The sequence below is a fragment of the Pavona decussata genome, unplaced genomic scaffold, assembly GCF_977016875.1.
Source record: "Pavona decussata unplaced genomic scaffold, jaPavDecu1.1 SCAFFOLD_195, whole genome shotgun sequence".
NCBI classification, from domain to species: Eukaryota; Metazoa; Cnidaria; class Anthozoa; order Scleractinia; family Agariciidae; genus Pavona; species Pavona decussata.
In genome coordinates, this window is record NW_028145604.1 from 803539 (window position 1) to 815000 (window position 11462).

The 11462-nt window shown below is 36.7% G+C and overlaps 3 protein-coding genes across 4 annotated transcripts in view; 2 read left to right on the forward strand and 1 right to left on the reverse strand.

Moving 5' to 3' along the window:
• Positions 1-431: 431 nt before the first annotated feature.
• Positions 432-1726, reverse strand: LOC146461602 (uncharacterized). The gene is made up of 2 exons (XM_085086474.1): positions 1622-1726; positions 432-1365 (listed from the first exon to the last, which is right to left on the reverse strand). Exon 2 carries the CDS (start codon positions 1323-1325, stop codon positions 978-980), a length of 348 nt encoding a protein of 115 aa, XP_084942600.1. The 5' UTR covers positions 1326-1365; positions 1622-1726; the 3' UTR covers positions 432-977.
• A 43-nt stretch (positions 1727-1769) lies between these two features.
• The window catches only part of LOC146461603 (all trans-polyprenyl-diphosphate synthase PDSS1-like), a 13626-nt gene continuing 3933 nt past the window's right edge, over positions 1770-11462 (forward strand). The window contains exons 1-9 of one of the 2 annotated variants that reach the window (XM_085086439.1): positions 1773-2069; positions 3449-3545; positions 5091-5221; positions 5509-5762; positions 6489-6598; positions 7141-7221; positions 8191-8304; positions 8629-8709; positions 9155-9634. In XM_085086439.1, the coding sequence (XP_084942565.1) occupies positions 1810-2069; positions 3449-3545; positions 5091-5221; positions 5509-5762; positions 6489-6598; positions 7141-7221; positions 8191-8304; positions 8629-8709; positions 9155-9295 (1269 nt within the window). In that variant the 5' untranslated portion in view covers positions 1773-1809 and the 3' untranslated portion in view covers positions 9296-9634. Of the gene's footprint in view, positions 2070-3448; positions 3546-5090; positions 5222-5508; positions 5763-6488; positions 6599-7140; positions 7222-8190; positions 8305-8628; positions 8710-9154; positions 9635-11462 lie in introns of those variants that run through there. The other variant, XM_085086440.1, reaches the window with a different exon arrangement.
• LOC146461604 (XK-related protein 7-like) overlaps positions 10291-11462 on the forward strand; it is a 7938-nt gene continuing 6766 nt past the window's right edge. Inside the window, exon 1 of the mRNA XM_085086480.1 lies at positions 10291-11462. This exon is cut by the window's right edge and continues 771 nt beyond it. Coding sequence (XP_084942606.1) covers positions 10334-11462 — 1129 coding nt within the window. The 5' untranslated portion in view covers positions 10291-10333.

Sequence of the window (11462 nt, forward strand, 5' to 3'; positions counted from 1 at the left end):
CTTTTATTTTATTTTTGTTAAACAGGACCTGCTTTGATAGCAGTTGCCTTCTTAAAACTGATGCAGAAATCCTGTATAAATATATTTTAATTATTATTATTACTAAGGGGCAATACCTCCACAAGAGGTTTCTGACCAACTGTAGAAGATGGGGTATGCAAGCAACCACTTGATCTTCTCATGGTTTAAAACAAAAAACACAGGCTAGCCTTGCTGTACATTTTCTATGAAAAGTATATGAAAGGGTTACCTTTCCTGTCAAAAGGGTTTGGGGCAGAGCCTCCCCATATAAAACTCTGTTGAGTACCTCTTCTCCCCTAGGAATAAGGCCATAGGTTTGATAACCAAAGGGAACCAGATTTTTTCTTTGTCTAATGCCCATGACAACATGAACATTTCATCTTGTCTATCACATAAAAATATCACTTCAATGCCTTTATTACAAACATAACAATGCAATAAGCTTTTATTAATATTTCAGAGTTGCAGAAGCTTTACGAAGTAAACAGTTGTTATTAACTTTGCCCGCCTAAAAATAAGATCAACAGTCCTTCATGTTGAAGGGTAATGGAACTGATTAAAATAGTCATGCTAATTATAACCACTTAAGTAAAGTCAAAGCTCAATATGTATATTGTATAGTGAAAAGCAAAATAACAGTAAAAGAATGATTGCAATGTAAAATGGTGTTCACCTCAAAATACACTAGTAAACAACTTTTTGATTGTTGGGTAGGGAAAAGATGTAGATATTCTTAATACGGCAGCAAGCACGCGCTGGCTCAGGCTGGTAAATTACCATTATGTAAAAAATGTCTCGAGTTACAAAGGTTTCATCTGAACATAGTTAGTAGATCTGAACGTATGTATATACATGTAACAGTAAAAATATGGGACACGCAAGCTCGTATATAATATGTATATCCAGTAACAGGTTTCATGCCTTTTGGTGACAAAGTCTATTGGAACTTTTGTCTCTCACTCGCTTGGTTTTTTCGGAGATTTCTTCGGGGTCGCAGGCTTCTCTTCTGCAGGATTCTTCTTCACTGATCCCTTGGGTCGTCCACGAGGTCGTTTCGGGCCTGTTGCTGCCTCCTTCTTCTTCGCCGATTTCGAGCCTTTAGGTCGACCTCTGCCTCTCTTGACGACTGGTTCGCCTGTCTCTGCACTTGCATCAGCGGGTTCTTTTGGTCCTTTTGGCGGGCGACCTCTGCCTTTCTTGACAACTGGTTCGCCTGACTCTGCACTTGCATCAGCGGGTTCTTTTGGTCCTTTTGACGGGCGACCACGCTTCTTCGTTGGCGCTGCAGCTTCCACGTCTGGCATTCTGATCAAACGTTCTTTCCCCAACCTTTCGCTAGGAACCCTGCAGCAAGACAGAATGGTTGGAAAATTAAGGACTGAGTAGAAATTGGACCGAACTTCACCTGCGGGTACTATAAGATTATAAAAGAAATCGTTGAATTGCACACGCGAGACCATGAAATAGACCTCACTCTGATATAAAAGGCGCGAAAACAATCACGCAAAGTTATTGCACCTATTTTTACGTAAAATAAAGCAATCATGCAAATAAGTCGACTTCACAGAAGCAAAATAATAGCGAAGGATTGAAAACTTACCCAATATTAAGCTGCGCGCACCTGATCAAAGCAAAATAAACGACCGTTGGGAAACAGTACCCCAAACAATCAAATCAATGGATGTAAACGACGCTAACGCTGGACGCGAATAGACAAATCCCATCATGCAATGCATGAGTGAAAGTAATCGAGCGGCCAGCGGTTGTTACGCACAATGTAAATCCAAGATGGCGGTTTCGGGCTTCCCATGTCCTTTCGCACGTTTGTCATCTTGCAAACATTTCCTATCTAGGAATTCAGTCTTTTGTGCTAAAGGATGTGAAAAAGCCTGCAGCCGTCATGTTTCTAGATGTCATTCGTTGTCCCGAACTCGGCCAAAGTTGCTGTCGTTGCCTCGATTACTTTCAACCATAAATCGCCGAAATTACATAATCGTACAGAGCTCACCATTAACATGGGGTAGGACTGCAATTCGGCATTTTCACAGGTAATTTTTTTTTGAGGCTTTTTTCAGTTTATTTTGTCGATGCTGTTTACTGGAAGGAGGCCACATGCTCACATCCTATTACTGGCAATAATTAACCCAAGTTACAACATGCATGCATATCATATTAATAGTAATTAACTTTTGTGTGAGTTTTTAAGGACAATAATATAATTATTTATAGTAGTTGGGGTTTTTAATTTTTACGACGTTTATTCTATAAACGTTAGCAGACTTTTCTATGCAGAAGGAATTCAGATTTTTTGATAGGGAGGGTGGGGTCAGTGGGGATTCCTTGCAAATCAAGACAGACGTTGTGAGAGGGTATTAAAAGAGTGTTGTGTCACTCAATGCTGGGGAAAAAGATCAATTCTTGTTCCTTTAATTTCCCCACTTTTGACTTCGGCTTAGCCTGTTCTGGTCGGGGGGGATTTTACCTAAATTTGAATGAAATTTGAAGAGGTTTTAAGAAGAGATAGAAGAAAGGAAATGATTTTTGGAACACCAACAGACAGTTGATACCCACGCAAGAGCACCCCAGGTTGCTAGTGGACTAACTTGGTGTCCGTCTATTAATTATTAACTACAAAATTCTAATTTTTAAACTTCACTAAATCTTCAATATTTCTTATTTCTCTTAATTTTACCAATCCTTCTAGAAAAACTATCTCTTCCAAATATACCCCAAAATCACCCAAAAATACATAAAACACCCCACAACACAAATTTATGGGATGATGATAGAGTTTTTGGATTGCTTGAAACGTGAACAAGATATTTCCATTAAGGCCATGTCAAGTGGCGGAAAAATGGCGTTTAGGTGAAATCCCCCCTTAAAAGTGAACTCTTGGTGATAGCACACTGCACTAAGACATGCTGTTATTACCTACTTGTACTTGCAGTGTACTTGTCATACGGCTGTAAGAGCTTAACTTGCAAGCCTTTGCATTCTGGCCTGGTAGTTCAGTTATTTGTTGATGACATTGCATGCAATGTGCAGTTCCAGAAAATATCCATACTCCCCCACAGAAGGGTTTTTGTTTTGCAATCCCCATCCCCCCAGGAAATTCCAGTATAGTTTCATACTTTGCTTCTTAAACTTTTACTTTTAAGATCCCCCTCCCCCTAGGAATTTCCAACGACCTTCCATGGGGTGGGTATGGATTTTTTCTGGAACTGCACAATAGCATTTAATAATTGTTAACAAATATAGTGCCAGTGTGTAATATTGTTTATAATACGTTAATAACTGCATCATGGGAAGTTTTATCAGAATGATATTACATTAAAGTGTAGATTATGTCCACAATTAACAAATCGGATAGGTTTGACTCATTTATAAATTATTATTATTATTGTTAATTCTTCTCTTTTTTCAACAGATATTGCTCAACTAGCTCTTCTATAGAAAACTTGCAAAGTGATCCACAGGTCTTAACAGAAACTCATTTATCACATCTTTGTGTTAAAATAAAGAAGGTAAAAAAAAAAATGAAATGAAATGGTCTCAACAATAATATTATGTTTATGCTTTGAAGTGCTACTATGATCAAATTTTTACTTCTTGAATTTTAAGGTTTATCACATAGAATTCTAGGAAAGATTAAAAACGCTGTTTACCATTTCTAAATATCTGCATTGGTTCCGGAGATATTTAAGTTTGAAAAATGTGAAAAATATGCAAATGAGAGGACTGATGACATCATACTCTCAACTCAATATAACATCAAGTATATAAATAGAGCTATCTCATTCAATTTACAGCAGAGACCATTGAAACCTGGCAGGCTAATAGTTCTAAGGCAATACACGTGCGGCTATAAAAAATTTGGTTCCCATGGCTACTCACTCTTTTCCAGTCCCCTCTAACCTGATTTCAATATTTTAGTGATTGTCAGCTTGAAAAACATTTAACAAGGCCACAAACTCGACCTAACATATTTATACGCTTCTTGAATCATGCAGATTCATGCAGACTTTTTTCATAATATTTGATCAAAATTCGGTTGAGTCTATGATGTCATCAGTTGGCTAATTTGCAGATTTTAAAAATTTGAATATCTCTGGAACAAAAAGAGATATTTGAAAATAGTAAACAGCATTCTTCTTCTCGTACAGACTACTTGTTTATGTTTTAAAATGGCTTAGATTAGAAAGACCTGAATTTCCAATTTGGGGTTGAATTTGCGAGAGAACAGGAAAATATATATTTAATAGGATCTACAGTAAAACCCAAGGTGGTTTACAGTTCTGCAACTGTACATCTGTTATTTATCTAAAATTTGTTTGAGTTTTGAGTTGAAACCTGAGAACCGACTTACATGTACCTATTAACAGGTTTTCCCCTAAAAATTTTATTCATCTCATTATTCATTTCATTTTTTCTCATTTTCTTTTGGGTCACATCTGCTTCCAGCCATACTAGCAGCCTAGTGCTCGCCTTGCATACTGATTTCAAAATAGACTAATTTGATGGAAAATAAATTTGTAATAAATTTAGATTTTAATTATCTTAGATTTTTTATACTTGCTTTTATTGTTTGTAATTCACATATTTCTACAAAAATAAGTGAAAAAATGGACCAACGTTTCCATGTCATCTTGGCACCATTATCAAGTAAAGAATGTAATAGAAAACTTAATTTATACAGAAAGTAAAGGTGTGAAATAAAATAAATTAAATTAATACTTAAAGAAACTGCCCGTTGTTCATTTATTGAGGTGTTATAAAGTGAGAGTTATGTCCATATACTGGGTTAGACAAATAGTTTTGTGCGAATAGAGTCTGACTGGGTGTTTAGAATAAAGATATATTTAATAAATTATTTTTATCATTAATTATCACCATTGTCATTATCATCAACAGCATCATTATTTTTATGTTAATGGTTAAATAACTTATTCCTCATTCTACATCATGTTAGCATGGTACAGGCTGGTATGACATGATGGAAATATGACTTTTATACCTTCATAGCAAGGGATAGCATTAATCAGCTGTTTTATGAAATGAATATCTTGCAGGAATTGAAGACATCCATAAGACCTCTTAGAGAAGTTAGCCATTACTACTTTGACGGCCAAGGGAAATACATTAGACCAATGATTGTACTGCTCGCTGCTGGTGCATGTAATAATCACACTTCAGCTACAAGGTTTGTATTTGGACCCATTAAAAATAGCAATTTAGCTCCAGAATCCTACAGACAATAGTTAGAATAACACTGAGCCCTTACTTAAAAAATTACAATGCAGTGATTAAAGTTTTACAGTGGTAAGAATTTAATATTAATTGTAAAGGTGGACTTTGGATCATCCAAATGGTGAGAGCTAATTAGGCAGATGACCTAAAGGTGTTAGTTATTTACAGTGCTTGGGAAGAGGAAAAAGAAGTCATAATATTAATGACTTCTTTATGCTGTCTCTTTACTCCTCTGTACAGCACAATCCTTCCATCTCAAGAAACTGTTGTCATGGTATCAGAGATGATCCATACAGCTAGCTTGGTTCATGATGATGTCATAGATGGTGCAGATACAAGGCGGGGCAAAATCTCTGTAAACAAAATGTTTGGTGAAAAGATGTCAGTCTTGGCGGGCGACTACATTCTGTCCTGTGCTTCCCAGGCACTGGCACAACTTGGAAATGCTGAAGTTGTAGAATTGTTATCCAGAGTCATAGATGACCTAATAAAAGGTGATTACAATGTAATATTAACCTGTTTCTGGTCCTATCATTTTAGTAGATGCTAGCTGGCTATTGTGACCAGCTTGACTAATATGAATATAGCTGTCTACTCAGAGTTTGAAAATGACTGAAACACAACAACAATGGATGACTTTTCTGTAGTCTATGACTGATTACTCTGCTTGTGGAGCGAGAGTCTCCAACTGAATGCTTAATGACATCCCTTTTCTCAATAACTACCGCCTTTGAAAAATTTTCCTGCCTCCCTCTCACCAAAAAAGAGCGATGTTCTCTTGTGACATGAATTGTCACCCTGCAGACTCTTTACTAAGTCTTTTGATAAGGGTAATCTGGATTCTTTTTTTTCTTTACATTTCTTGGTACTCTGAAAAGCAATGAAGATATTTATTAAAAATTAATAAGCAATGTGAGCTTTTTTATGTAAATTATAGTACACTTGAAATGAATCAGAGTAAATTGTTAATTTTCCTAATTGAAGTGGTGGGTGGAGAAAGGCCCTAAGTGACTCTGGATACTACGTCAATTATTATCCCCCTCTCCACAAGTAAATGCAAGGTAATTTGGAAGGAGAATCTAGCAGTTTATTGGAAGTCACTTAGGGTTGTCTCAGTTAAGAGAAATGAATGGCTGCAATAAATTTTTATGTTTTTCTTCCATTTTTTAACAACATTTTTACAGCTTTGCTTCCCTTTTCAATTATTGTTGCTATTGCAGGTGAATTTATGCAACTAGGATCCAAAGAAAATCCAGATGAGAGGTTTAATCACTACTTAGAAAAAACCTACAAGAAGACAGCTAGTTTGATAGCATGCTGCTGTAAAGCGGTATGTTTTAGACATTTATTCTTGGTTTAACAAAGAGGCTGTTAGATGACATCTATAATATTATTTTTGCAAGTAGTTGAGTACCATTCCTTAGTTTCTATGTTAATGATTGATGTCGATGACAAATTTCTCAGATAGCAATCTACTTTGATTAGCTAATTGGCAGCTACAGACAAGTTATAAGAGGTTGGTTTCTAAAGAAATTGCAGCGTTACGTCAATGGGGAGTAGAAACTAATGTTTGGTTTATCAACAGAGTTGATGATTAAAGGTAAATTGGCCACCATAAAGAGATTCGAGTGCTGACATTTTGAGCGTTAGCCCTTCTACACTCAAATCTCTTTGTGGTGGCCAATTTCCCTTTAGTTATCAACTCTGTTGATAAACCAAACATTCTTTTATAGACAAGTGATACGTTGTATAAGACATCTCTCGCTTAAAAGAATATCATCATCATCACTATCAAAATAAACACAATATTCTTATTTTAAATACTTATTTAACTAATTTCTATGTACTTAGTGCATTTTTTTTTAATTTCAGGTGTCTGTGTTTGGTGACTGTAGCCCAGTGGTGCAAGAAATAGCCTATCAATATGGCAGAAATATTGGAATGGCATTCCAGGTCCAGTTTTGCTGCTACTATTAAATAGAATGATGTTGATTTGGTTGGTTACATCTTTGAATCAGTAGGGTGGTGATTAGCTGAAAGCAGCTTTTGTGGCTCTTGCAATCTTTAAAAAGCTTTGAATTTTAAGTTATTGGGCTTTCAGAGATCATACATTGAAAATCATGGAACTGTACTCATCTGGAAATCATGAAAAGCCTTTGAATTTGTGAAAGACATTGCCACCAGAAATGAACAAACATAAAAAGCGCCATCTAATTTTTACATGCCAAACTCTGCAACCTAGCAGCATGAGCATAGATTTCAATTTTGTGTAAATTCCCGCGGCAGGCACTGTGAGTGACATTTGAATACCATAATGCATGTTTTGTTCAATGGCCAGTCCCACAGTTGAAGGGATAGTAGTCGTGAAACGTCTGAACTTCCTCATTAAATATCAGCACCCAAAGAAACTCTAACTTTGAACACAACTTATATTGATGGCACTACACAGTGTGTGACACATTTTGATAGAATCAGCAGTTGCAGTTATGAACATTCGTATGTAGGAGTTCCTGCCACGCTTCAAGGCATTAGGATTACTACTTGTTCTCAGAACTATGTGTTGTCCTGGCAACAAGTCCAAAGAATCAACCCTTCAAGTGCACTACTGGTACTCAGTTCATTTTTCTATAGCTGCAGTGTCTCAAGTTTAGTCCCCTGAACTTATCTCTCCAAATCAAACGCAGGTTTGAATTGAGAGGGCAAGTCCCTGTAATGAAATGAAATCAGGCAGTCCCTTTGCTTCTACACTCGCGGACATTTTCGTAGAAATTTCACTAGAAGTCCTTGCAAACAGTTCTCTCTTAATGCGAACACCACAAAGGTGTTGTTCCTGAGTGCAGTACCATGAACAACTCCTGTCTTGTGCTCTGTCCTTTAAGAAGGGGATTTTAGTTAATCTTTCTATCTTTGTTGTTGCCACAGGTAGTGGATGACATTCTTGATTTTATAGCTACTGATAAGGAGATGGGAAAACCAACTTCAACAGATTTATATCTTGGTCTGGCGACAGCACCTGTCTTATTTGCTTGTGAACAGGTTCTGTATATGTTGTACGTACCATACTGTACCATTTAAAGGCTAAGAGCCAAGGAATTGTTCCTAGAATATTGCTCATAGCAAATGACATGTAAGATTTTAGGCTTCAATAATGCAGTTATGAAACAATTCTCCTAGTAATATCAATACTTATTCAACCCCTGAGGTCATGAGAATTAAGGATATGATAACCCAAGGTGAATTTTCTTGATATTAAATAACTTCTCCCCAGTACTTTTATAAGAAAAGTATAGGGACAAGATAGGAGAATTTGTTCTTTGATGTTGGGGGTTAAAGGCTTAATATTGTGTTCTTGTCTTACAGTTCCCAGATCTGAATGCTCTCATTATGCGTCGATTTAAAGGACCTACTGACGTAGAAGAAGCGCGCAAAGCTGTTCATAAGGTCAGTTGTTTCATATCAAGCTACAATCTACTATAGTAAAGATTGGGTTCAACTTACTTCAGTTTTTAGTTAATAAAATTAATGTGGATCATATTTATTATTTATGCCGTAACGGTTATCAACTTTCAAACTTCAACTAGAGAAAATACTTAACTTTTGAACAACAAATAGGAACCCTGTTTAACGTGCTTTTAATCTTTGATTAGCGTTTATTACCTTTGTAGGATTTCTCTCGGTTTTTGAAAGTTTATCATGTTTCAGTTTAAATTTGTGAAGAAAAGGCAGAGTCGAAACTGAAGGACAAAAGCCTTCACTGCTTCGTTATTCATGAACAGGATTCAAAATTGATGCCAAGCTTGAAGGAGCTTAATCACGCTTTGAACAAACCACTGCCCGTCATAACCTTATTGTTTTATTCTTATTGTTTTTGCTGTGGTCCTTTTAGAGTGATGGTATAACCCGCTCCTATACACTGGCCAGCCAGTACGCTAAGGAGGCAGTCAGACAAATCAACATGTTATCTCCGTCACCTCACCGAGAAGCGCTTGTTAGGATCACGCATAGAGTTCTACAAAGAAGGAAATAAACTTTCTACCACTTCCACTTGTTAAGTTTCATCTGTGGCTTGCTGACACAGACTTCTCCGTGTGTTTTGTCGACGGCTTTAGTGACTTTTATACATCTGTGAGCTTTTCGAAAATAAAACACATTGAAGAGTTTGTTACCAGGCAAGACACCTCCTCCTTCCCTGTCATTCTTATTTTAATTCCAAGGAATGTGGCGTGAAGATGATCTAGTTGCCTGTGCCCTTATACGGAAATAAATTGTAATTTGAAAAAAATGTAAACTATTTACTTTTGATCACTGAAGGATCGACTCGAACACATTTTATCATAAAAGAAATTAAAAATCACCTCACTAATAACCTTGCTGTTGTTGTTAAGATGTGCTACCTCATTGCTACCCCTCCTCCTCCCCATTCTGTTCGGGATCTTCCCAGTGTAAGCCATGTTGGTATTAACTCTTAGGCGTTTGAATCTCGGAAGACGGAAAAGCACGCTGTTGAAATTCGCTGAATTATGATAGATAGATCTTAGAACGGTTCTAAGGTGTTAATTAATAATAATTAATTATTAGGTTTTCTTAACTTTACTTAATCTTAGTTGGATAGATTTAACTTTACATTTTTTAGTCTCCCCAATTAGTAGGGCACTTGTGCTCGGCTATCCAGATTTGAGACTTTAATAAAGTTGTTATTATTATTATTATTATTATTATTATTATTATTATTATTATTATTATTATTATTATTATTATTATTATTATTATTATTATTATTATTATTATTATTATTATTATGTCTTGATATCTGATTATAACAAGTTTCACGGCCCCTACGTGGCGCCTTAACGCCGGCTGTCGGACGTTATCAAGGCATTTCGCCCCACACCTGAATTCTCTCGAAAACGAAAAATCTTTGGAAAGTTTTTTTATGATATAATTGTAATTTTCATAAATAGTTCACTAAAAATATTCTCCTGAAAAAATACAGAGGAACCCGAAATTTCGGTTTTGACCGACTTTTCGATGACACCCTTTTATATATAAGTCCCGCTCAGTGAAGATGGAAGAGCTAAAACTAATGGATTGTCTTAAGTGGTACAGTACGTTTGCCTTCCTTGCTGGAAGCATTGTAAGCTTTGTGGACGTAGTCACTGATGTGCTAACTCTGGTGGAATTCTATCGTGAAGATCAGAAGACATGGTTTGGGGTGGGTCTTCTTTTTCTTGTCTTGCCTTGTTTTGCGTTTTCGCTGCTGTATTCTATGCCAAGGTTAGATGAACTTGCAACGTCGAGTTACATAAAGTGCTGTACAAAGGTACTACTTTGTGGTTTTAATCCCTTCTCAGTCGCTTTGGCGAGACTGCGAGCTTTTATTTTCTGCTTGAGGAATTTCAAGAAACTTTGGGAAGGCCAGAAAATCGAATCAGCCAATGAAGATACTGATGAAGAAAAAGATATTAATGAGCGGCTTTACCACTGCGCGCTTGCTTCCCTATTTGAGGCAGTTCTGGAGTCAGCTCCTCAGTTTATACTTCAACTTTACGCCATAAGCGTTCAAGAGCACCCGGTAGAGATCATTCAAATGATTTCCCTGCCTGTCTCTCTCCTAAGTTTAACGTGGACGTTTACAACTGCTGATGAGTTGCTGCAAAAGGGAGAAACGATCTACGTCCTGACGATAAAACACAAAATTTTAATATTTTTGACTCACTTAATACTCTTGAGTAGTCGTCTGTTTGCTGTCGGTTACTTTGTGGTCAGTTACAAGTGGTGGGTTATTGTTGTGCTCACGCTCCATTCCATTGTGATAGCGCTGTTCGAGGTCAGTTGGATTTATGGCAAGTGTGTAGTTGACCAAGGAGCAGTGTTAATTGCAGTTCTGTTTTTCTTTCTCCACTGGCTAAGAGATGATTGGTCAGTAAAGATACAAGATGACGATAATGAAAACAAGAGGAAGAAGGCCAAAAGATTGCAGCTGTTTTCCAATGTCCTGTTTGTTGTGGAGAACATCGCTATGATTTTGTTTTTCTATTTCAGTCCATTCCCCAACACTTGGTACTCGTTACCAGTCACTGTTTGTGTCTGTTCGTTTTCTGTTCTTGGAGCCGTGATAAGAGTCACTCACTTCCGTCTTTTAATGAACAAAAACAACGGTTATACAGTCAATCCAATGTTGGATCTAGCCGGAG